We start from the raw sequence: 27,348 nt of genomic DNA on the forward strand, positions 1-27,348 counted from the left end.
TTCAATGTTCTGACCAATGAAACCAAGCATGCTGAATGCCTTCTTCACCACCCTATCCACCTGTGACTCCACTTTCAAGGAGCTATGAATCTGTACTCCCAGATCTCTTTGTTCTATAACTCTCCCCAACGCCCTACCATTAACGGAGTAGGTCCTGGCCCGATTCGATCTACCAAAATGCATCACCTCACATTTATCTAAATTAAACTCCATCTGCCATTCATCGGCCCACTGGCCCAATTTATCAAGATCCCGTTGCAATCCTAGATAACCTTCTTCACTGTCCACAATGCCACCAATCTTGGTGTCATCTGCAAACTTACTAACCATGCCTCCTAAATTCTCATCCAAATCATTAATATAAATAACAAATAACAGCGGACCCAGCACCGATCCCTGAGGCACACCGCTGGTCACAGGCCTCCAGTCTGAAAAGCAACCCTCTACAACCACCCTCTGTCTTCTGTCGTCAAGCCAATTTTGTATCCAATTGGCTACCTCACCTTGGATCCCGTGAGATTTAACCTTATGTAACAACCTACCATGCGGTACCTTGTCAAAGGCTTTGCTAAAGTCCATGTAGACCACGTCTACTGCACAGCCCTCATCTATCTTCTTGGTTACCCCTTCAAAAAACTCAATCAAATTCGTGAGACATGATTTTCCTCTCACAAAACCATGCTGACTGTTCCTAATCAGTCCCTGCCTCTCCAAATGCCTGTCGATCCTGTCTCTCAGAATACCCTCTAACAACTTACCCACTACAGATGTCAGGCTCACCGGTCTGTAGTTCCCAGGCTTTTCCCTGCCGCCCTTCTTAAACAAAGGCACAACATTTGCTACCCTCCAATCTTCAGGCACCTCACCTGTAGCTGTCGATGATTCAAATATCTCTGCTAGGGGACCGCAATTTCCTCCCTAACCTCCCATAACGTCCTGGGATACATTTCATCAGGTCCCGGAGATTTATCTACCTGAATGCCTTTTGAAAATCCAAATATATTACATCCACTGGTTCCCCTTTATCTACCTTGCTAGTTACATCCTCAAAAAACTCCAGTACATTTGTCAAACACGATTTCCCTTTCATAAAATCGTGTGGACTCTGCTGTATCATATTATGATTTTCTAAGTATTCTGTTACTACATTCTTAATAATAGACTCTAGCATTTTTCCAACTACTGATGTCAGGCTAACTGGCCTGTAGTTCTCCGTTTTCTCTTTACCTCCTTTCTTGAATAGCGGAGTTACAATTGCTGCCTTTCAATCCATGGGGACCTTTCTAAAATCTAGGAAATCCTGGAAGATCACAACCAATGCATCCACTATCTCTGCAGCCACCTCTTTTAGAACCGTAGGATGTAGGCCATCAGGTCCAGGGGATTTGTCGGCTTTTAGTCCCATTAATTTCTCCAGTACTTTTTCTTTACTAATATTAATTACTTTAAGTTCCTCACTCTCATTAGACCCTTGGTTCCCCACTATTTCTGGTATGTTTTTTGTGTCTTCTACTGTGAAGACAGATACAAAATATTTGTTTAACGTCTCAGCCATTTCATTATTCCCCATTATATTTTCTCCTGTCTCTGCCTCTAAGGGACCCACGTTGAGTTTCGCTAATCTCTTCCTTTTTACATACTTGTAGAAGCTCTTATAATCTGTTTTTATATTTCTTGCTAGTTTACTCCCATATTCTATTTTCTCCCTCTATCAATTTCATGGTTATCCTTTGCTGATTTCTAAAACCCTCCCAATCCTCAGGCTTACTACTCTTTTTGGCAACATTGTCAGCATCTTCTTTTAATCTAATACTAACCTTAACTTCTCTAGTTAGCCACAGTTGGATCATTCTTCCCATGGAGTTTTTATTCCTCAAGGGAATGTATATTCGTTGAGAATTTTGAATTATTTCTTTAAATGTTCTCTATTGCTTATCTACCGTCATATCTTTTAATCTAATTTCCCAATCTACCCTAGCCAACTCGCCCCTCATACCTACGTAATTGACTTTGTTTAAATTTAAGACCCTTAACTTCGGACTTAACTACATCACTCTCAAACTCAATATGAAATTCTATCATATTTTGATCACTCTCCCCCAAAGGATCCTTAACTATGAGATTACCAATTAACCCTGTCTCATTACACAGTACTACATCCAAAATAGCCTGTTCCCCCAGTTGGTTCTTCGACATATTGTTCTAGAAAACTGTCTTGAATGCATTCCATGAAATTGTTCTCCAAACTACTTTTGCCAATTTGATTTGCCCAGTCTTTATGAAGATTAAAGTCCCCCACAATTATTGCAATACCCTTGTTACATGCTCCTCTAATTTCCTGATTTATACTCTGTCCAACACGATAACTACTGTTAGGGGGCCTGTAAACTCCTCCCACCAGTGTTTTCTGCCCCTTGTTATTTTCTTAGCTCCACCCATACTGATTCGACATCCTGATCCTCTGAGCTAAGATCCTTTCTCATTACTGCCTTTATCTCATCCTTTATTATCAGGGCCACCCCTCCCTCCTTTTCCATTTTGCCTATCTTTTCTAAAAGTCAAGTACCCTGGAATATTTAGATCCCAACCTTGGTCACCTTGCAACCATGGCCCCAATATTATCAGGGAGGCAGGATGGCAGTGGGGGGAGGGGGGGTGGCGACTGGGCGGGTGGGTAACCCACCCAGTGAAATCGGTCCATTCCCCAAGCGATCGCGGGTAAATTGAAGCCACTTACCGTGGCTTAGAACATAAGAAATTGGAGCAGGAGTAGGCCAATCGGCCCCTCGAGCCTGCTCCGCCATTCAATAAGATCATGGCTGATCTGATCCCAACCACAAATCTAAAGAACACAAGAAGTCGGAGCAGGACCCGGCCACATAGCCCCTGGGCCCTCTCCGCCACCCACAGGGCATTGACCGATCCGAACTCAGCTTCATGTCCAATTTCCTGCCCGCTCCCCATAACCCCTAATTCCCTTTACTTCTAGGAAACTGTCTATTTCTGTTTTAAATTTATCTAATGATGTAGCTTCCACAGCTTCCTGGGGCAGCAAATTCCACAGACCTACCACCCTCTGAGTGAAGAAGTTTCTCCTCATCTCAGTTTTGAAAGAGCAGCCCCTTATTCTAAGATTATGCCGTCAACCTGCGCAGCGGAAGGTCTGCGCACCCACATCACAGGCTGGCAGCTGGAGGAGCCCCATTTAAAGGGGCAGTCCTCCAATGCTGCTCCTGCAGCAAACAACCAAAAGTACAGAATGGAGCAGACCAGGGGAAAGGCTGCTCCCAGATTTAACGATGCCTCATTCCAGGTCCTACTGGATGGGGTGAGGAGGAGGAGGGAGATTTTCTATCTGGCAGAAGTGGCCTGCCTCCGCCACCAAGAAGGCCTGGCTCGAGGTGGCAGAGAAGGTCACCAGCAGAAGCAACGTCTCCTGCACATGGATACAGTGCAGGAAGCGCTTCAATGACCTAACTAGGTCAGTCAAAGTGAGTACACTTACTCATTCTGCTACACTCCGTCTCCCACATCACCGTCCCCACCCACAATTCCTTCGGCACTGCCAACACCACTCTATCACATCACTCCTCACACCACTCAAACCTCATCCTCTACTTACCTGCACTTCCTCACCTCCCCAGTACTCACTCCACCACTACCACTCAACCCAATCCTCATACAATGTCATGGCTCTGTCTCATACTCACCCTCTGATGCATCTCTTTCACAGTCAGCCTCACCCAAACCAATGCATTCAGCGATTGGTCATGTCACCAACCCTCACTCACGCCTCTCTACTTTCTCCCCTTACAGGAGAAGAGAGCCCAGAATGCACGGGAGAGGGTGAAGACCAGAGCGGGGGGGGGGGCGCAACATCTGGTCGTCCTCACGGATGCGGAGCAGGAGGCTCTTGAATTGAGCCGCATCCTCAAGTGCCTGTCTGTCGGGGATGCCGAGACTGCCACCCGACAAACGGCTGGTGACAGGACGTTAACATTCAACACTCACAATAGCAAATGATGTTAACATGCCTTGCCGTCTTCAGCACTTCAACATCTGTCATCATGCTTAATATTGCCTTCTGTTCTCTTACAGGGCCTTCAGTGACTGCTGTGACGGTGGAGGGCGATTCCTCAGAGGACCTGCCGGCCTCTGAGGGGGCACCGTCACACCAGCGCAGATACACACACCTCGGTGGGTCCCCGTCCTCACTTAGTTGGGGTTGCACATGGTGAGTCACCACACACGTGAGCACGAGCAGACACTGGTGGCAGTGGCAGCTGTGGAGAGTCCGCGTCGGTGGGAGCACTCCTCTCCAGGCTCTGCTCAGCTGGTCACAGATGCTGAACCCTGGGGGCCATCCTTTAAAAGGAGAATGATCGAGGGGCAGCAGCACATTTGCGAAGTGCTGGAACAGATGCCACGCGCACTCTCCACAATCGCGCAGAGGATGGAGGAGTTCAACTCCTGCATGAGTGGCACAGGTACGTGAGGGCATCTCTGAGATAGTGTCGCGGGTAAGTGCGGGAATGTCTGCGATGGAGGAAAGGCTAGCCTCCATCGAGCTTCAAGCACGGCAAAACTGAGTCCATTGAGGCCTTGACAACGGCCCTTCGGACTCAGGGTGAGCAACTTTCTGCCGCCTTAAACAGGCAGGCAGATACACTAGCGCTGGCCATACAAGGCTTCACACATGTCCTCCAAACTGTTGTCCAGCAGGGTGGTAGGAGTGGTGTGGGCCTGGCCCAGGGGAGGGATGATGGCGAAAGGGGACATGGAACGCCACTCAAAGCGCTCCCACGTCTCACCCGTTGCCCCCCTCTCAACCAGTACCCGCAATGCTGCCTCCCCTCCAGGTGGTCGAGTCTGCCCCTGCACAGGTGCAGGTGGAGCAGTCTTTGGAGGGGCCCTCACGGGGATCGAAACCCAGAGGCCGTCGGCCCAAAGCATCTAATCGGTCAGAGCATGAACAAGAGCAACCTGCCACTACCTCTGCTGCAGCCACAGGGGACGCACCATGTAGGAGTAGTCGGAAGCGTAAGGCAAAGGCTTTGTGAGCACAAAGGGTTTTTGACGGATGGTCATGTTTTTTATTTATATTTGATTTTTGTTAATGGCACATTAAATATTATTATTGTCACCACTACTGCCACGTCTTGGCCATTCCTGACTGGCTTGTGTAATATGTCCCTTTCATGAGGTTCACCATGAAAACCCACACTTGATGCCACCCATTGGGTCACTCTACAGTGGGTGTAGGTGTAATTGCAGGACTATTTTGTGCAGGGGGCAGGGGAGGGGGCTGGTGTGGCCGCTCCTCTGTCTAGGTGGTGAGGACTGGACTCTTCACACTGTCTGATGTTAGGAGAACCGTTCACCTATCAGTGACTCCCTGGCCTCAAGAGCAGCCAGGTGAGCCGCTGTTCTGCCAATGGGTTGCTCCTCCTCCTCGTCCTCCTCTTCAATATGGGTGGCAGATGTGCATGGAGCCTCCTCCAGCAGCACCCCTCTCTGTTGTGCCTGTTCACAAAAGACGACTATAATGTGTCCCACTCTGTCTGGTGCGTATTGAAGCGCTCCCCAGAACGATCAAGGCACCTGAAGCGTATCTTGAGCAGCCCTATAGCATGCTCGATTGTAGATCTGGTAGCGATGTGGCTGTCGTTATATCGACGCTGTTGCTCGGTGGTGGGGTTCCTCAGAGGTGTCATGAGCCACGTGTGCAGGGGGTATCCCTTGTCCCCGAGGAGCCAGCCCTTGCAAGTGTTCGGTGCGTGGAAGAGGGGCGGGATGTTGGACTCCCGGAGGCAGCTGGCAGGGAATCTGGTGCACACGTGAAGGAATCTCTTGTGGTGATCACAGATGAGCTGAGTGTTGTTGGAGTGATAGCCCTTCCTGTTGATGAACAGTCCTGGCTCGTGTGGAGGTGCTCGTATTGCTATATGTGTGCAATCGATTACACCCTGCACCCGTGGGAAGCCAGCCACAGAGTGGAATCCCACTGCCCTCTCCATCTGGCTGAGGTCATCCATGGGGAAGTTGATATAGTGCGAGGCCCTGTGAAACTAGCCGTTGGTGACCTGCCTTATGCACTTGTGTGCAGTCGACTGAGAGACCCCGGCGATGTCCCCGGCGGCACCCCGGAATGATCCGGAGGCGAAGAAGTTGAGGGCAGTGGCGACTTTGACAGCGACAGGTAAGATGATGCTGCTCGGCCCAGCCGGGAGCAGCTTGGCATGAAGGAGGCTGCAGATGTCTGCGACCACCTGGCGACTGACTCTCAGCCTCTGTATACACTGCACCTCAGAGAGGTCCAGGAAGCTGAGCCTCGGTCTGTAGACCCTGTGGCGAGGGTAGTGCCTCCTGCGACGTCGCTCCCTCTGTTGTTCCCCTCTCTGCTCCTGTGCAGGTGCCTGTGGCGCAGCACTGTGTTGTGGAGCTCCACGTGGCGGAGGTGGATGGCATGCCTGGCGAGGTTGGTGATGTTGCTTGTCCTCGGATGAGGTGATGAATGCAGCCATGGCGCCCCCCATCCAGACGGTGTAAGTTTGAGGGGGTCCGTAAAGTAGGTAAATGTGTTTGCACAGCAGAATTTAGGGTATAAATTAATAATTTTGAGTGGAAAGACAAAGGAGTTGCAGCCAAAACTTTGTCTGAAGTGACAGAGTGCCCTGCTGCAATAAATGAGGTATTCCCCGCAACTGTCAAATAATCCTTTGCATCTCCCACTGGCTACTGACTGAAACACGTCTGCTCCAACAGGGAGTGTTTCCCACATACGGGAAACACGCTGAGGATCCTTCAAAATTTCACCCCTGCCAAAATCTCCAGTCAATGAGGTCTCTCAAGTACCTCAACTGGTTAAATAACTATTTAAATTATCATCCCGCCAGCTTTAATTGCCGGTGGTAGTCCCGCATGCGGGAGCTGCGTGCGCACCCGAACGCGTCACTGGGGAACCTGGAAGTGAGCGGGTTGGAGCCGGGCTCCGAACCTGCTCCGGGATTCCGCCATTTTCGGAGCCCCACACGGCCATCAGAAAATCGCCCCCCACATCTCAGTAATGGCTACTAGATCAAACCCATTTTCTCTATTTGTGCCATTAATTCATCAATCTTGTTACGAATGCTTCGTGCTTTCAGATATAGCGCCTTTAATTTTAAATGTTTCCTATTTTTCCCTGATGTGACCTTAGTCACTAATGGCCTGTTAAACTCTCTGTCCCTGCCTGACACGCTCTGCTTGTTTTTACCCAATGGTGATCTTGATGGTTTCAAAGGATGGAGCGCAACAAACCAATTGTCTAAGTATGGGTAAAGTGATGATACCAACCTCTTAAGGCTACACCCAGAAAAAGACACATTTAGTGCAAAAACTTACACCTGGAAATATCCCCTGAGAAGAACTTCCCTTCAGATTATGAGTGAATATCACCTCTTGCCTGGATGAGTCAGCCACAATAACACTCAAGAAACTCAACAACATGCAGGATGGAGCAGTTTGCCTGCCACTGTACTCAATAACCACCCCCTCCACCACTGGTGCACTGTGCTGCAATATATATGATCTACAGCAACTCACCAAGGTTAGTTCGACAGCACCTCCCTCCCCTGAGACCTTTACCACCGATAAGGATAAGAGCAGCAATGTTGTGGGAACACAACTACCTCCGAGTTCAGCTCCAAGTCATACACCATCCTGACTTGGACATTTATCACCCTTCCTTCATCGTTGCCGGATCAAAACACTAGAATGTCCAACCTAACATCATTGTGGGAGCACCATCACAAGAATTGCAGCAGTTGAAGGAGAAGATCCACCTCCATCTCCGCAGAGGAAGCGGAGATGGGGAATAAATGTGGCCTAGCCAGCAGTGCCCACATCCAGAGAGCGAATTTTAAAAAGTGCACTAAGCAGAAATGGGATTCATGCCCTGTAGGGGCAACTTCCTGTAGTTACCCTGACTTGAAAAATTACAGAGGATTCTGTGCGGTATTATGAGTCTTATTCCACCTCTGCTAGTACAGGAGATAACGGACTCATTTGGGTTGTGGTCCAAAGTCTAGATAGTGATTACTGAGAAAATAAGCAGAGATGGCTTTCAAAAGATATGAAGCGTCAAGTCAATTCCTTTAACAGGGAACTCAGATCCCTAACTTCATATTACTGTGGTCAAATGAACTAGAAGACCAAGACTCCAATAGGTAGTCCTGGCTAGAATGAAAGGTTTCCGTCCTCATCCTCACAGTTAAGGACAGAATTCACCCAAGATAATTCCTGGAAGAAAACAAGATGGTCATAGGCTCTGAATCAAATTCCTGGAACAAGGATTTTTGGTCCAAGGCCTCAGCATTAAGCAGGATGTCCTCCAGATAGGAGCATCTGCACTATAAATCCCTTTATTGTGCAAGATCCTGAAACAGATTGTGTAAAACTTCTGTGGAGCATGATGTAGTCCAGTGCAGAGCTGATCGGCTGGTCCTGTCAGAGTTGGAACCTGATTTTGGATTGCTGGCAAGATTGGCTCCATTACCCAGGGGTTTCCCAAGTCAACATCAATCTGATGCTTTACAATGTCCTCCCAGTAATTCTGTCAGAATATAAAGACTCCAGGCCTATTTGGCAGCTGTCCATGCCATACCCGGGTAGGAAGCACTGGACAATGCCAACACCAATATTAATAAAACAAAGAAGAAAAATCCTCTGATAAACAAAATTGGAGTACAAGAGGTATTTTTTTCTTTTCTTCTTAGAAGAGAACACTACAGAGGTGCAGAATGTATCGAGCTGCGGAAAAACAGTGCTGAGGTACAAATATGGCACAATTTTACACAGGAATGCTAAATTTAGTTAGTAATCTAATAAATAGAGGCACGGCAGGGCAGCTCAGACTGGTCGAATGTGCAGCTTGTGCCATGTGGGAACTCCAGGACGCCTCCCATGTCCTGGGCAACCACATGTGCAGAAAGTGTCGCCAGCTGGAGGAGCTCGAGATCTGGATTTCGGAGCTTGAGCAACAGCTGCCGTCACTACAGTGCATCCATGAGGCTGAGAATTTTGTGGATAGCAAGTTTCAGGAGGTGGTCACCCCGCAGCTTAACAGAGTGCAAGCAGAGAGGGACTGGGCGACCACCAGACAGACAAGGAGGACCAGGCAGGTCGTGCAGGAGTCCCCTGAGTGCATCTCACTCTGTGAGGGAGAGGGTTCCTCTGGGGAGTGCAGCCAGACCCAAGTCCACAGCTGGTGGCTCAGCTGTACAGGAGGGGAGGAGAAAGGTCATGTGATCAATAGTGATAGGGGATTCCATAGTTAGGGGAACAGACAGGCGTTTCCGTGGCCACAGATGTGAATCCAGGATGTTATATTGCCTCCCTGATGCTAGGGTCAAGGATGTCATTGAACGGCTGCTGAACATTCTGAAGGGGGAGGGTGAACAGCCAGAGGTTGTGGTCCATATCAGTTCCAATGACATAGGCAGAAAGAGGGATGACGTCCTGCAGGAAGATTTAAGGGAGTTAGGAAAGAGATTAATAAGCAGGACCTCAAAAGGTAGTAATTTCCAGATTACTCCCAGTGCCACGCGCTAGTGAGCACAGAAATAGGATGACAGAGCAGATGAATACGTGACTGGAGGGATGGTGCAGGAGGGAGGGCTTTAGATTCCTGAAGCATTGGGACCAGTTCTGGGGGAAGCAGGACCTGTACAGGCCGAACGGGTTGCACCTCAACAGAGCTGGGACCAATGTCCTCGCGGGGAGGTTTGCTGGTGCTGTGGGGGAGGGTTTAAACTAATTTGGCAGGGGTATGGGCACCAGGGTGTAGCATTGGAAAGGAGAAACAAGGTGCACAAAGGATTGGGAGAGACAAATAGCACTAGAGTAAGAAATAGTCCGGTATCAGGTAGGATCCTAATATAAACTGGGATAGTAATAGTGTAAAGGGCAAAGAGGGGGAGGAATTTTTGAAGTGTGTTCAGGAGAACTTTCTTGACTAGTACGTTTCTGGCCCAACGCGGAAGGAGGCATTGCTGGATCCAGTTCTGGGAAATGAGGTAAGCCAAGTGGAGCAAGTTTCAATGGGGGAACATTTAGGGAACAGCAATCATAGTATCATAAGGTTTAGAATAGCTATGGAAAAGGACAAGGACCACTCTAAAGTAAAAATACTCAATTGGAGGAGGGCCAATTTCAGTGGGATGAGAACTAATCTGGCTCGGGTAAATTGGAATCAAAGGTTGGCAGGGAAAACTGTAATCGAACAATGGGCGGCCTTTAATGAGGACATGATTCGGGTACAATCTAGGTACATTCCCATGAGGAAGAAAGGTAGGGCAATTAAAGCCAGAGCTCTCTGGATGACAAAAAAGATAGAGAGTAAGATGAATCGGAAAAAAGGGGTGTATTACAGATGTCAGGTTGATAACACAAGTGAGAATCAGGCTGAATAAAGAAAGTTCAGAGGAGAAGCGAAAAAGGAAACGAGAGGGGCAAAGAGAGAGGATGAGAATAGACTTGGAGGGGAACAACACCACCAGCACGTTCCCCTCAAATCACACACCATCCCGACTTGGAAATACAGCGCCGTTCCTTCATCGTCGTTGGGTCAAAATCCTGGAACTCCCTTCCTAACAAAATTGTGGGAGAACCTTCACCACACGGACTGCATCGGTTTAAGAAGGCGGCTCACTACCACCTTCTCAAAGTCAATTAGGGATGGGCAATAAATGCTGGCCTTGCCATCAACACCTACATGAACGAATAAAAAATAAGACTGGTGGCTAACATAAAAGGGAATCCAAAATTCTTCTATGGGCATGTAAATAGTAAACGGGTACTAAGAGGAGGGGTGGGTCCGATTAGGGACCAAAAAGGAGATGAGGCAGAGGGCATAGCTGAGGCAGAGGGCATAGCTGACGTACTGAATGAGTACTTTGAATCTGTCTTTGCCAAGGAAGAAGATGCTGCCAAAATCACAGTAAAAGAGGAGGTAGTTGAGATACTGGATGGGCTAAAAATTGATACAGAGGAGGTCCTAGAAAGGCTAGCTGTACTTAAAGTAGATAAGTCAACCGGTGACATGAGGAAAAACTTTTTTACACAGCGAGTGGTTAGGATCTGGAATGCACTGCCTGAGGTGGAGGCAGATTCAATCGTGGCTTTCAAAAGGGAACTGGGTAAGTACTTGAAGAGAAAACATTTTCAGGGCTACAGGCATAGGGTGGGGGAGTGGGACTAGCTGGATTGCTCTTGCAGAAAGCCGGCACAGACTCGATAGGCCGAATGGCCTCCTTCTGTGCTGTAACCATTCTATGATTCTATTAAAAACATAAAATTCTGGAAATACACAGCAGGCCCAGCAGTATCTATAAAGAGAAAAAACAGGTCAATATTTCGAGTATAAATCTTTCTTCACAATTGAAAACTGAAAGACAAACCACTTGCCTATCTTTCAGTTCTCTGTTCTGAAAGAGGGTCTACAACTGAGACGTTAACCCATATTTTTTATAGATGCTAGCAAACCTGATGTGTATTTCCAACCTTTGCAACTTTTTCCTTTTTGTTTGTGTCATTTTTGATGGAGTGGACAGTCGAAGGGTGAGGTTTTCATCTCACTGAACAAATGATGCTCAATGGCAAAAGCATTGCCGAGATTCTCCCTGCTAGTGATCTGGACTCACTCCTAATACTACGCAGAGGAAAAGAAAAATAATGCCTGCACAATTCACACTTACTGACATTAGCCTTTCTACAGGACAAAAGAATACAGACATGCATCAAAATATTTTTGAGGCCTGTTTACATAATTGTTGCTAACAGTATGCAGCTAAATATCAATTATTGGAAATAATGAACTGGCTAGTGCCAGTTTATAAGTTATGTACACCTACTAATCCAATAATATACCCAATTTGCTGCTAAGTGATGACATAGCAGAACATTTCTATGTTGCTAAATATATTTCAGTCATTTCATGATAGTAAACTATTCACTACAATGGAGTAAAACAACAATGAAAAAACTATTTCTATTTTAAAAATGCAATGTAGATGGTTTCTTAGATCAGAATTATTGTATAAAATGTATTTTTTTCATGAATTTTAATTAGATATATCAGAAAGGTGAGATATTACTGCTAAGTACAGAGACAGGATCATTTCAGCTTTTTGCGGCTCACTAAAACCTGTATAAGTGATACATTACAACATTTGCTTGGGATGATGTGGATTCCTGCCCTTTGAGAATACATACTTGGGTCACATTCAAATAATAATACCATCAAGAATAATACTCAGGATTAGTATTGCTAGTTGTTCTGAGCAGGACTGATAACTCTTACAGGCATGTTTTCTGTATCCAGTTTCAAATACATCAGCTTGGGTAGATCCAGAAGCAGTAGAACAGAAAGAGGTCAGCCCACCACCACTACTCCCTTCACTGACCTGAGGGAATAGTCACAATTAGTATGGCTGCAATTATAAAGTAATATTTAAAATCACAGTACCATGTGATATTAATCCTTTGAGTACTGAGGCACTTGTTAGCTTTTCAAAATTTACAACCCTTTAACCATAGCCCTAAACCATAAAAATGTACAGCAACATATAGGAATTCCATATTGTATATTGTGAAAGGCAGAAAAAAGGAAATACATTTTCTTGCAATTACTTTGCAAAAAAAATTCCATCAGGTAATAAAAAACACTGCATTATCCACCCCTAGGTCACAGACATCTTCAAATGACAATAAGCTGGGGGATTTTTGGATAGGAAGAACTTTTAAAAATTCCCACAGCCCTTTAACCCTTTTCTGAGAATTTTAGACAGTAATACAATCACAGGGTTCAGATAAACATAAAAGGCTGAGCTTCACGCTTATGGTTTATGATGTAATTAATCATTCAATTGGATTAATGCCGTGGAAAATCATTGTCATTATTTTAGGAATAAAAATAATTATAATTCAATTAAATTTGGTGCTGAAATACTACTGTAGTACTCAAAGAATTAATCCTTTTAAATGCTCAGCAGCTTGCAAAATAAAAACGTTTGTCACCTGCACATGATAGTATCCCATCACCGATAATTAGTATCAGGGTTTTTTGCAAATTACGGTAATTATCAATACCCAAGAAATAAGTATAACATTTTAGGAAAAAGCAGGAAAAAGAGCAGCATTAGGAAGAAATGCACAAATCAGAAAGGAAAACTTGTTCTGGTAACTCTCCCATGCACTTTTTGTAAACATCAACACTATTAAATTGAAACTAAAACACAATATACTGTAGTTGACAAAAACTTTGTTCTTCGTTTTTCCTTTATTTAAAATTTAAAAATACAAATATTACTAAACTGCTGTTAGATACCACACAGGTCTGCAGACTCTCTCTAATGCTGATGGTGCTTATTAGCAGTTTAAAAAGAATGTTTTGTTGACAACCAGATCAAAAACATAGCAGTACTGTGATTATCCACCTTGAAGTAGCATAAAACAAGTTACCTGGAGCTTCCTATTTTCACACAATCTATTATAAGTTTATGTTTTTATAGTCCTAACATTAACATAAAACCGGCCCACAGTAACTGTTTGGGAAGCCTGTTCAAGACAAAATGTTTACCATAACACAAGTTCCCTTGAATATTTGAACTTCAAAATTTTCTATTGATGTCAGAGAAAGGAAAATCTGCACTTTGGGTAGTAATTAAATTTCCACCTGGCTACCAGCAGAAATCTATCTCCACCCCCACCCCACCCCGGAGGGAGAAATTCTGCTTGCTTTGGAGTATCATTACTTAAAGTTGCATCACCCACCATTCAATTTTCGAAAACCTTTATTAAACATATATTTAAAAAAATGCCAGCTTAAAAAAATTGGAAGTCAAATGATCAAGCTAGTTGAAAAAAATTAGTAGAAGACAACTTGAAGCAACACTGTATGAAGGTTCTTCAAAGCAAATTAGTCCTGGCTGCAGGTAAGGTATTGTGAACACATGGCAGGGAGCATTTTAACCAAAATACACGCTAGGGAACCTCACCTAACACCAGTGCACATTGGGAAATTAAGTGCTAGAGATTTCCTACGGTCAGCACATACTTTAAGAGTTATCCCCGTGAACTATACTTAGTTAAAAATAAAATAGAGGTTGGTTTAGATCCCTACTCCTCCGACACGTACAAATCCAAGTTTAATAATGAGCCGTGTACTAAATTCCACCCACTAAACTCTGCATTTCAGCACCGCCTTTTGAAAAAGAGATTTTAAAAAAATTATCAACTTTAAAGAAGCTATTTCGTATCGACAAACCATTTAAGGGAGACACAATAACATAGTAACACTGGATCCATAAGTTAACTTTATACACAAGAACTTCCAGCATCATCTGATTGTACTTGATCTAAATGATCACCAGAAAGACTTTCATGACCTCAGGACATCCCAAAGCACTTTACAACCAATCATAGAATGGTTACAGCACGGAAGGAGGCCATTCAGCCCGTCGAGCCCGTGCCGGCTCTATGCAAGAGCAATTCAGCTAGTCCCACTCCCCCGCCCTTTCCCCATAGTCCTGCAAATTTTTTCCCTTCAAATACTTATCCAGTTCCCTTTTGAAAGCCATAATTGAATCTGCCTCCACCACCCCCTCAGGCAATGCATTCCAGATCTTAACCACTCGCTGTGAAAAAGGTTTTTCCTCATGTCACCTTTGGTTCTTTTGCCAATCACCTTAAATCCATGTCCTCTGGTTCTTGACCCTTCCACCAATGGGAACAGTTTCTCTCCATCTATTCCTTCTAGACCCTTCATGATTTTGAATACCTCTATCAAATCTCCTCTCAACCTTCTCTGCTCTAAGGAGAAGCCCCAGCTTCTCCAGTCTATCCACGTAACTGAAGTCCATCATTCCTCGAACCATTCTAGTAAATCTCTTCTGCACCCTCTCTAAGGCCTTCACATCCTTCCTAAACTGCGGTGCCCAGAACTAGACACAATGCTGCAGTTGTGGCCAAACCAGTGTTTTATAAAGGTTCATCATGACTTCCATACTTTTGTACTCAATGGGCTCGATATTAGCAGGGCAACGGGTTCTCAGCGGGGGGTTGACTGGGCGCGTGGGTAACGCGCCCGGTGAAATCGGGGTCCTCCGCACACAATTAGAGGCTGATTGGAGCCACTTACCTTTGCTTCCGGGTTTCCCGCTGGTAAGCTGCGCTGCGGGCGGACTGCGCACGCGCAGCAAGGTCTGTCAGCTGGAGGAGCCCCATTTAAAGGGGAAGTCCTTCACTGACTGATGCTGCAGGAAATAGGAAAAATTACAGCATGGAGCAGCCCAGGGGGAAGGCTGCTCCCAGGTTTAATGATGCCTCACTCCAGGTATCATTGGATGGGGTGAGGAGGAGGGGGAGGTTAGAGATCTTTCCCCCGGCGGGTGGGAGGAAGCGGCTTGCCTCTGCCACCAAGAAGTCCTGGCTTGAGGTGGCAGAGGAGGTCACCAGCACCACCAACATATCGCCCACATGCATACAGTGCAGGAGGCGCTTCAATTACCCAAGTAGGTCAGCCAAAGTAAGTACACTTACTCATTCCCCTACACTCCGTCTGCCACATCACCGCCCCCACCCCACATCTCCTTCTGCACTGCCAACACTACTCTGTCACATCACCCCTCACACCCAATCAAAGCTCATTCTCATCTTACCTGCAGTTACTCACCTCGCCAGTACTCATCCTGCCACTACCACTCAACCCAATCCTCATACAATCTCATGGCTCTATCTCATACTCACCCTCTCATGCATCTCTTTCACGGTCAGCCTCACTCAACCTGCCACTACCTGTGCTGCAGCCACAGGGCATGCATTACATATGTGCAGTAGGAAGCGTAAGACAAACGTGTCGTGAGCATGAAGGGTGTTTGAGGGTTTGACATGGTGTTTACCTATATTTGATTTCTGATCAACTCACATAACATATTATATTGTCACCACTACTGCCACGTCTTTGCGAATCTTGTCTGGTTTGTTCAATAACGCCCTTTCCTGAGGATCACAATGAAGACACACACCTGATGCCACCCACTGTGTCACTGCAGAGTGGGTGTATGTGTATTTCATAGAGTCATAGAGTCATACAGCACGGATAGAGGCCCTTCGGCCCATCGTGTCCGCGCCGGCCATCAGCCCTGTCTACTCTAATCCCATATTCCAGCATTTGGTCCGTAGCCTTGTATGCTATGGCATTTCAAGTGCTCATCCAAATGCTTCTTGAATGTTGTGAGGGTTCCTGCCTCCACAACCCTTTCAGACAGTGAGTTCCAGACTCCAACCACCCTCTGGGTGAAAAAGTTCTTTCTCAAATCCCCTCTAAACCTCCCGCCTTTTACCTTGAATCTATGTCCCCTTGTTATAGAACCCTCAACGAAGGGAAAAAGCTCCTTAGTATCCATCCTATCTGTGCCCCTCATAATTTTGTACACCTCAATCATGTCCCCCCTCAGCCTCCTCTGCTCCAAGGAAAACAAACCCAATCTTCCCAGTCTCTCTTCATAGCTGAAGCGCTCCAGCCCTGGTAACATCCTGGTGAATCTCCTCTGCACCCTCTCCAAAGCGATCACATCCTTCCTGTAGTGTGGCGACCAGAACTGCACACAGTACTCCAGCTGTGGCCTAACCAGTGTTTTATACAGCTCCATCATAACCTCCTTGCTCTTATATTCTATGCCTCGGCTAATAAAGGCAAGTATCCCATATGCCTTCTTTACCACCTTATCTACCTGTTCCGCCGCCTTCAGGGATCTGTGAACTTGCACACCAAGATCCCTCTGACCCTCTGTCTTGCCTAGGGTCCTCCCATTCATTGTGTATTCCCTTGCCTTGTTAGTCCCTCCAAAGTGCATCACCTCGCACTTTTCCGGGTTAAATTCCATTTGCCACTGTTCCGCCCATCTGACCAACCCATCTATATCGTCCTGCAGACTGAGGCTATCCTCCTCACTATTTACCACCCTACCAATCTTTGTATCATCAGCGAACTTACTGATCATACCTTTCACATTCATATCCAAGTCATTAATGTAGACCACAAACAGCAAGGGACCCAGCACCGATCCCTGTGGTACCCCACTGGCCACAGGCTTCCAGTCACAAAAACAACCTTCGACCATCACCCTCTGCCTTCTGCCACTAAGCCAGTTTTGTATCCAAAGTGCCAAGGCACCCTGGATTCCATGGGCTCGTACCTTCTTGACCAGTCTCCTGTGGGGGACTTTATCGAAGGCCTTACTGAAATCCATGTATACCACATCCACTGCGTTACCCTCATCCACACGCCTAGTCACCCCCTCAAAAAATTCAATCAAATTAGTCAGACATGATCTTCCCTTGACAAAGCCATGTTGATTATCCCTGATTAATCCTTGCTTCTCCAAGTGGAGACTAATTTTGTCCTTCAGAATTTTTTCCAATAATTTTCCTACCACTGATGTTAGGAAAATTTGCAGGGCTCTTTTTTGCAGACGACTGAGGACATCGGCGATGTCCCCGTTGGCACCCTGGAGGGATGCGGAGGAGAAGTTGTTGAGGGCAGTGGTGATTTTGACAGCGACAGGTAAGAAGATAGTGCTCGGGCCAGCCGGGAACAGCTCGGCATGAAGGAGGCTGCAGATGTCCATGACTACATGTCCACGGAACCTGAGCCTCGGTCTGCAGACCCTGTGGCGAGGGTAGTGCCCTCCGCGAAACATCTCTCTTTGCGGTTGCCCTCCCTCCTGCTGTGCAGGTGGATGTGTCACAGCACTGTGTTGTGGAGCTCCACGTATCAGAGGTGGACGGCGTGGCCGGTGAGGCTGGTGATGCTGTTCGCCCTCCGAGGAGGTCATGGCTGCAGCTACGGCGGCCCCCATCCGGATGACGTACATTTGAGGGGGTCCGCAAGGTAGGTAAATGTGTCTGGACCCCGGGGTAAATGTGCAAGTTTATGCATTTGATTGTTAGGAGGAGGGTGGTGGAGGCCAAACTTTGTCCAAAGTGACAGAGTGGCAATGAGTGGGGGTCTCCCCCACCCCCCCCCCCCCCACCACCTGTCAAAATGGACCTTTGCAGCTGCCACAGGCTGGTGGCTGCAACACGTCCATTTCAACTGGGAGTGTTTCCCCCAGTACCGGAAACAGTCTCAGTTAATTGCCAAGTCCGATCCCTCCTAAAATATCAGATCAATCAGGTCTGTAAACAACCTGAAGCACCAGTTCAAGTACTTTAAGTGGCATTCCGCCGGCTTTAATTGCCGGCGGGAGGCCCACATGCAGGGGCTGCGCGCGCTTGTGAGCGCGTCATTGGGGAACCTGGAAATGGGGCGGGTTGGAGCCGGGCTCCGGATCCGCCCCGGGAATCCCGGATTTTCGCAGCCCCCCCGCGGGTGCGAAAATAGAGCCCTATGCCTCTATTTATAAAGCCCAGGATCCCGTATGCTTTTTTAACCGCTTTCTCAACCTGCCCTGCCACCTTTAACGATTTGTGCACATATACCCCCAGATCTCTCTGTTCCTGCACCCCTTTTAGAGTTGTGCCCTCCAGTTTATATTGCTGCTCTTCGGTCTTTCTACCGAAATGTGTCACTTCGCACTCTTCTGTGTTAAATTTCATTTGCCACGTGTCTGCCCATTCCACCAGCCTGTCTATATCCTCTTGAAGTCTATCACTATCCTCCTCACTGTTCACCACACTTCCAAGTTTTGTGTCATCTGCAAATTTTGAAATTGTGCCCTGTACACCCAAGTCCAAGTCATTAATATATATCAAAAAAAGCAGTGGTCCCAGCACCGACCCCTGGGGAACACCACTGTACAGAAAAAACAACCGTACTCTCTGCTTCCTGTTACTTAGCCAATTTCGTATCCATGCTGCCACTGCCCCTTTTATTCCATGGGCTTCAACTTTGTTGACAAGCCTATTATGTGCCACTTTATCAAACGCCTTTTGGAAGTGCATATACATCACGTCAACCTCATTGCCCTCATCAATCCTCTCTGTTACTTCATCAAAAGACCCAATCAAGTTAGTTAAACACAATTTGCCTTTAACAAATCCATGCTGGCTTTCGTTAATTAGCCCACACTTGTCCAAGTGACTGTTAATTTTGACCCGGATTATCGTTTCTAAAAGTTTCCCCACCACTGAGGTTAAACTGACTGGCCTGTAGTTGCTGGGTTTATTCTTACACCCTTTTTTGAACAAGGATGTAACGCTTGCAATTCTCCAGTCCTCTGGCACCACCCCAGTATCGAAGGATGATTGGAAGATTATGGCCGCAATTTCCATCCGTACTTCCCTCAGCAACCTAGGATGCATCCCATCCGGAACGGGTGATTTATCTACTTCAAGTACAGCCAGCCTTTCTAGTAGCTCCTATTTTTCAATTTTTAGTCCACCCAGTATCTCAACTACCTCTTCTGTTCCTGTGATTTTGGCAGCATTTTCTTCCTTGGTAAAGAGAGATGCAAAGTACTCAATTAGTACCTCGGCCATGCCCTCTGCCTCCCTTTTGGACCCTAATCGGTCCCACCCTTCCTCTTACTACGCGTTTACTGTTTATATGCCTATAGGAGACTTTTGGATTCCCTTTTATGTTTGCTGCCTGTCTATTCTCATATTCTCTCTTTGCCCCTCTTATTTCCTTTTTCACTTCCCCTTTCAAATTTCTATATTTAGCCTGATTCTCACTTCTATTATCAACCTGACATCTGTCATGTGCCCCTTTTTTCTGCTTCATTTTACTTTCTATCTCTTTTGTCATCCAGGGAGCTCTGGCTTTAATTGCCCTACGTGGGAATGTGCCTAGACTGTGCCGGAACCATCTCCTCTTTAAAGGCCACCCATTGTTCAATTACAGTTTTGCCTGCCAATCTTTGATTCCAATTTACCCGGGCCAGATCCGTTCTCATCCCACTGAAATTGGCCCTCCTCCAATTGAGTACTTCTAGAGTGCTCTTGTCCTTTTCCATAACTAATCTAAACCTTATGATACTATGATTGTTGTTCCCTAAATGTTCCCCCACTGACACTTGCTCCTCTTGACCGACCTCATTCCCCAGAACCAGATCCAGCAATGCCTACTTCCTCGTTTGGCCAGAAACATACTGGTCAAGAAAGTTCTCCTGAACATACTTCAAAAATTCCTCCCCCTCTTTGCCCTTTCCACTATTACTATCCCAGTCTATTTTCGGATAGTTGAAGTCCCCCATTATCACTACTCTATGATTTTTGCACCTCTCTGTAATTTCCCTGCAAATTTGTTCCTCTATATCCTTCCCACTAATTGGTGGCCTATAGAATACCCCCAAGTAGTGTAATGACATCTCTATTGTTCCTTAACTCTAACCAAATAGATTCTGTCCTTGACCCCTCCAGGACATCCTCTCTCTCCAGCACAGCAATATTCTCCTTAATCAATACTGCTATCCCCAGTTCCTTTTTTTCCTTCCCTATCTTTCCTGAACACCAGTATCCAGGAATATTTAATATCCAATCCTGTCCTTTTTTTGAGCCAGGTCTCCGTTATCACCACGACATCGTATTCCCATGTGGCTTTTTGCGCCTGCAGCTCACCAACCTTATGCGTCAACACTTGCACTGTAAACCTATCTTAGATCTTCTCATACTCTCTCTCATATAATACCATACTATTTCTTACTCTAGTGCTATTTGTCTCTCCCAATCCTTTGTGCACCTTGTTTCTCCTTTCCAATGCTACCTTCTGGTGCCCATCCCCCTGCCAAATTAGTTTAAACCCTCCCCCACAGCAGTAGCGAATCTCCCCGTGAGGGACATTAGTCCAAGCTCTGTTGAGGTGCAACCCGTCCGGCCTGTACAGGTCCCACCTTCCCCAGAACTGGTCCCAATGCCCCAGGAATCTGAAGCCCTCCCCCCTGCACCATCTCTCCAGCCATGCATTCATCTGCTCTATCCTCCTATTTCTATACTCGCTAGCGCGTGGCACCAGGAGTAATCCGGAGAATGCGACCTTTGAGGTCCTGCTTATTAATCTCTTTCCTAACTCCTTAAAATCTGCCTGCAGGACCTCATCCCTCTTTCTACCTATGTTGGTACCGATATGGACCACAACGTCTGTCTGTTCACTCTCCCCCTTCAGAATGCTCAGCAGTCGCTCAGTGACATCCTTGACCCTGGTACCAGGGAGGCAACATACCATCCTGGAATCTTGTCTGCGGCCGCAGAAACGCCTGTCTGTTCCCCTAACTATTGAATCCCCTGTCATTATTGCTCTCCTGACCTTTCTCAATGAAGTATTTTTGAAGCGCAGTCACTGTTGCAATGTAGGAAACGGGGCAGCCAACTTGCGCACAGCAAACAGCATCCTGCAAACAGCAATGTGATAATGACCAGATAATCTGTTTTAGTGATGCTGATTGAGGGATAAATATTGGCCAGAACACTGGGGAGAACTCCCCTGCCCTCCTTCGAATAGTACCATGGGATCTTTTACATCCACCTGAGGGGGCAGATGGGGCCTCCCTCAGTGCTGCACTGGAGTGTCAGCGTAGGTTTTGTGCTCAAGTCTCTGGAATGGGACTTGAACCCACAATCTTCTGACGCAGAGGCGAGAGTGCTACCAACTGAGCCACAGCTGACATCACACCACTCTCACGGTTTACTGAACAACAGATGAATAAGCCCCTACCCCCACAAACAAACTAGTGATATTTTGCTGTAGAACAGTTCAAATATCAGCTTAGAGGTACGAACCTGGCTACTTTGGGAACCTCTTCTATCAGATGAGAATGATCCAGCCTTCAACCTGCCGACCTCTAATCTTACTGTGCCTTGTGCACTCTAAAAATCAGAGGGAAAGGTTACTTTATTTTTTGAAAGTCTGACAACATTTCAACACAAGTAGAACGTACGGTATGATCATTTGGTAGGATCTTTACATTGTGCATTACATCATACAACATTATGCATCTTGAACAAACTGCTTTTCTCAGGTGATTTTATTTTAATGAACTGATGCAGATAAAAGAATACCCGCATTATGTGCTCCCAAGATGGGAGGTCTTTGGGAAACCAGTTTGTCACACTTGCCAGGGCAGAAGGCACAATAGGACCAATTTTCCTGGTTCTTGCGCCTGGGACCTGAGTATTTATAGGGTGCGAGGTTCAGGAAAAAGGGTTGGAGACCTTGATTGTCAGGTCTTTATCCCTTTAATGGTGCTGTGGGATTCCAGGGGCTTTCTGGAAGAAGGAGGGGAAGGTTGTGTGGAGGCTGGCCTGCGCTTGAAAAAAGTGCAGGCCAGAAAAGAAGCAATGTCGATAAGACAGCATGGGGCATTCCAGGCCTCCCAAGCGCAGGGTGGCTCATAAAAAAAAAGTGATGTGGCTTGTCCCTGGACCACAGCTGACTGGAAGGTCCATGGGGCAGGCCGAAGATCTGCACGTATACCCCCACATCCCCCATAGAAGTTGGAGTTCAATCAGAATCTGCCGGGGCTACCACAGACCATTTAAACAGCCAAGAATAGTAAACAGGAACAGTGCCAGGAACAGGTGCAGAACACTTCAGATGTTTAGCATCCGGGCGGAGAGGGCCCAGGAAATTGGCTCCGATATGTATCAAATTAAATTAATTAAATAACATTTGGAATTAAAAAACTAGTATCAGTAATGATGGCCGTGAAACTACGGATTGTCGTAAAAACCCATCTGGTTCACTAATGTCCTTCAGGGAAGGAAACCTGCCGTCCTTACCCGGTCTGGCCTATATGTGACACTGCAATGTGGTTGATTCTTACTTGCCCTCTGAAATGGCCTAGCAAGCCACTCAGTTGTAAAATCTCGCTACAAAAAGTCACAATAAGAATAAAACCAGACGGACCACTAGGCACCGGACACGACAAAGGCAAACCAAGCCCAGTCGACCCTGCAAAGTCCTCCTAACTAACATATGGGGACTTGTGCCAAAATTGGGAGAGCTGTCCCACAGACTAGTCAAGCAACAGCCTGACATAGCCATACTCACAGAATCATACCTTTCAGCCAATGTCCCAGACCCTTCCATCACCATCCCTGGGTATGTCCTGTCCCACCAGCAGGACAGACCCACCAAAGGTGGCAGTACAGTGATATACAGTCAGGAGAGAGTGGCCCTGGGATTCCTCAACATGGACTCTGGACCCCATGAAACCTCATGGCATCAGGTCAAACATGGGCAAGGAAACCTCCTGCTGATTACCACCTACCGCCCTCCCTCAGCTGATGAATCAGTCCTCCTCCACATTGAACACCACTTGGAGGAAGTACTGAGGGTAGCAAGGGCACAGAATGTACTCTGGGTGGGGGACTTCAATGTCCATCACCAAGAGTGGCTCAGTAGCCCCACTACTGACCGAGCTGGCCGAGTCCTGAAGGACATAGCTGGGCCTGCGGCAGGTGGTGAGCGAATCAACACGAGGGAAAAACTTACTTGACCTCCTCCTCACCAGTCCACCTGTCGCAAATGCATCTGTCCATGACAGTATTGGTAGGAGTGACCACCGCACAGTCCTCGTGGAGATGAAGTCCTGTCTTCGCACTGAGGACACCATCCAACGTGTTGTGTGGCACTACCACTGTACTAAATGGGATAGATTCAGAACAGATCTAGCAGCTCAAAACTGGGCATCCATGAGGCGCTGTGGGCCATCAGCAGCAGCAGAATTGTATTCCAGCACAATCTGTAAACTCATGGCCTGGCATATTCCTCACTCTACCATTACCAACAAGTCAGGGGATCAACCCTGGTTCAATGAGGAGTGTAGAAGAGCATGCCAGGAGCAGCACCAGGCATACCTAAAAATGAGGTGCCAACCTGGTGAAGCTACAACTCAGGACTACATGCATGTTAAACAGCGGAAGCAACATGCTATAGACAGAGTTAAGCGATTCCACAATCAATGGATCAGATCAAGGCTCTGAAGTCCTGCCACATCCAGTTGTGAATGGTGGTGGACAATTAAACAACTAATGGGAGGAGGAGGCTCTGCAAACATCCCCATCCTCAACAATGGCGGAGTCCAGCACATGATTGCAAAAGACAAGGCTGAAGCGTTTGCAATCATCTTCAGCCAGAAGTGCCGAGTGGATCTCGGCCACCTCCCGATATCCCCACCATCACAGAAGCCGGTCTTCAGCCAATTGGATTCACTCCACGTGATATCAAGAAACGGCTGAGTGCACTGGATACAGCAAAGGCTATGGGCCCCGACAACATCCCGTCTGTAGTCCTGAAGACTTGTGCTCCAGAACTAGCTGCGCCTCTAGCCAAGCTGTTCCAGTACAGCTACAACACTGGCATCTACCTGAAAATGTGAAAAATTGCCCAGGCATGTCCTGTCCACAAAAAGCAGGACAAATCCAATCCGGCCAATTGCCGCCCCATCAGTCTACTCTCAATCATCAGCAAAGTGATGGAAGGTGTCGTCGACAGTACTATCAAGCGGCACTTACTCACCAATAACCTGCTCACCGATGCTCAGTTTGGGTTCCGCCAGGACCACTCGGCTCCAGACCTCATTACGGCCTTGGTCCAAACATGGACAAAAGAGCTGAATTCCAGAGGTGAGGTGAGAGTGACTGCCCTTGACATCAAGGCAGCATTTGACCGAGTGTGGCACCAAGGAGCCCTAGTAAAATTGAAGTCAATGGGAATCAGGGGGAAAACTCTCCAGTGGCTGGAGTCATACCTAGCACAAAGGAAGATGGTAGTGGTTGTTGGAGGCCAATCATCTCAGCCCCAGGACATTGCTGCAGGAGTTCCTCAGGGCAATGTCCTAGGCCCAACCATCTTCAGCTGCTTCATCAATGACCTTCCCTCCTTTATAAGGTCAGAAATGGGGATGTTCGCTGATGATTGCACAGTGTTCAGTTCCATTCGCAACCCCTCAGATAATGAAGCCGTCCGAGCCCGCATGCAGCAAGACCTGGACCACATCCAGGCTTGGGCTCATAAGTGGCAAGTAACATTTGCCCCAGACAAGTGCCAGGCAATCACCATCTCCAAGAGAGAGTCCAACCGCCTCCCCATGACATTCAACGGCATTACCATCGCCGAATCCCCCACCATCAACATCCTGGGGGCCACCATTGACCAGAAACTTAACTGGACCAGCCATATAAATACTGTGGCTACAAGAGCAGGTCAGAGGCTAGGTTTTCTGCGGCGAGTGACTCACCTCCTGACTCCACAAAGCCTTTCCACCATCTACAAGGCCCAAATCAGGAGTGTGATGGAATACTCTCCACTTCCCTGGATGAGTGCAGCTCCAACAACACTCAAGAAGCTCGACACCATCCAGGACAAAGCAGCCCGCTTGATTGGCACCCCATCCACCACCCTAAACATTCACTCCCTTTACCACCGGCGCACAGTGGCTGCAGTGTGTACCATCCACAGGATGCACTGCAGCAACTCGCCAAGGCTTCTTCAACAGCACCTCCCAAACCCGCCACATTTCAGACAAGCACTTGTACTTAGTCTTTTTTAAAAAAAAAGTGCCATACATGACATCATCTTTATGGATCAGCCTGGCTATTACACATCTCATTTCTTTGGAGAGGAACCCAAAGATTTAAATATTTTGCTTTTGTCATTTAAATGGCTGGAAACATGAACACAAATGCTCCTACGAGCGTTGAATTCATTTACATTTTTCTTACTTTTAAAAGTAGGGTGTGACACAAAGGATGCAGAACCTTTAAGCAGCAGCATCAGGAGCTTGTAAGTCACTGGGCTGAAGCAAAAAGCACATGATTGCCAAAATTATAAATAGATACCTCCCCATGTACCTCCATATCTCCCCATTAAAAACAGGTGTTTCTCAGTTTTCAAAAGCTTACAAAACAGGGCATGAGTGGGCGAGCGTGTAACGAGAATATATCACCGTGAAAATGCGTTAATTGCTCCACTACTAAAGTTACAGGTCTTGGTCAAACAAATCCCTGCAAAATCATATTTTATGCATTAGTCAGACCTTTAGCATAGCAGCAACAGTTTCTTGGGTTGCGTTTCGAACATCTTCCCCATTCACAGATAGTATCTGGTCTCCTTGCACAAGTCTTCCATCCAGATCTACTATTCCTCCTTTCACAATGTCTGACACAAAGACTCCAGTATCATTTCTGTAGAAAACAAGTATAGAGTTTAGTCAGATTCCACAAATACTGGGGAGCTACTTTGCTCAAAAGAGAAAAAAAAACAGCCTCTGTTAACAGTAAGTTCTCAAGCTAGTAAAGATTATTTTCATGATCAAATTGGTTACAAATATTTCATGATTTCTTGGGGGAGATTTTCTTGGGTCTGTCCCAGGCACACTGAATTATTTCTGCACAGTACAAATCAGGCATGTTAGACTGTAAGCCTGTAAAGGAACCCTATTTTTTCCTCTATTAATTTAAATGGAAGGGAAATAGGAACATAGGAACAGGAGTAGGCCATTCAGCCCCTCGTGCCTGCTCCGCCATTTGATAAGATCATGGCTGATCTGTGATCTAACTCCATATACCTGCTTTTGGCCCATATCCCTTAATATCTTTGGCTGCCAAAAAGCTATCTATCTCAGATTTAAATTTAGCAATTGAGCTAGTATTAATTGCCATTTAGAAGAGAGTTCCAAACGTCTACCATCCTTTGTGTGTAGAAATGTTTTCTAATCTCGCTCCTGAAAGGTCTGGCTCTAATTTTTAGACAGTGTCCCCTACTCCGAAAATCCCCAACCAGCGGAAATAGTTTCTCTCTATCCACCCTATCTGTTCCCCTTAATATCTTATAAACTTCGATCAGATCACCCCTTAGCCTTCGAAACTCCAGAGAATACAACCCCAATTTGTGTAATCTCTCATCGTAACTTAACCCTTAAAGTCCGGGTATCATTCTAGTAAACCTACGCTGCACTCCCTCCAAGGCCAATATGTCCGTCCGAAGGTGCGGTGCCCAGAACTGCTCACAGTACTCCAGGTGCGGTCTAACCAGGGTTTTGTATGGCTGCAGCATAACTTCTGCCCCCTTGTACTCTAGTCCTCCAGATATAAAGGCCAGCATTCCATTAGCCTTATTGATTATTTTCTGCACCTGTTCATGACACTTCAATGATCTATGTACCTGTACCCCTAAGTCCCTTTGGACATCCACTGTTTTTAACTTTTTACCATTTAGAAAGTACCCTGTTCTATCCTTTTTTGATCCAAAGTGGATGACCTCACATTTGTCTACATTGAATTCCATTTGCCACAGTTTTGCCCATTCACCTAATCTATCAATATCCCTTTGTAATTTTATGTTTTCATTTACACTGCTTACAATGC

At 46.5% G+C, this 27,348-nt stretch overlaps 1 protein-coding gene across 9 annotated transcripts in view; it reads right to left on the minus strand.

Moving 5' to 3' along the window:
• Positions 1–27,348, minus strand: part of LOC137321295 (multiple PDZ domain protein) — a 326,443-nt gene that overhangs the window by 21,552 nt on the left and 277,543 nt on the right. For all 9 annotated transcript variants that reach the window (XM_067983665.1, XM_067983664.1, XM_067983660.1 and 6 more), the window contains 3 exons: positions 26,019–26,166; positions 21,760–21,846; positions 12,341–12,443 (listed from right to left, as the gene is read on the minus strand). In XM_067983665.1, coding sequence (XP_067839766.1) covers positions 12,341–12,443; positions 21,760–21,846; positions 26,019–26,166 — 338 coding nt within the window. The remainder of the gene's footprint in view (positions 1–12,340; positions 12,444–21,759; positions 21,847–26,018; positions 26,167–27,348) is intronic.

Source organism: Heptranchias perlo, chromosome 4 (genome assembly GCF_035084215.1).
Source record: "Heptranchias perlo isolate sHepPer1 chromosome 4, sHepPer1.hap1, whole genome shotgun sequence".
NCBI classification, from domain to species: Eukaryota; Metazoa; Chordata; class Chondrichthyes; order Hexanchiformes; family Hexanchidae; genus Heptranchias; species Heptranchias perlo.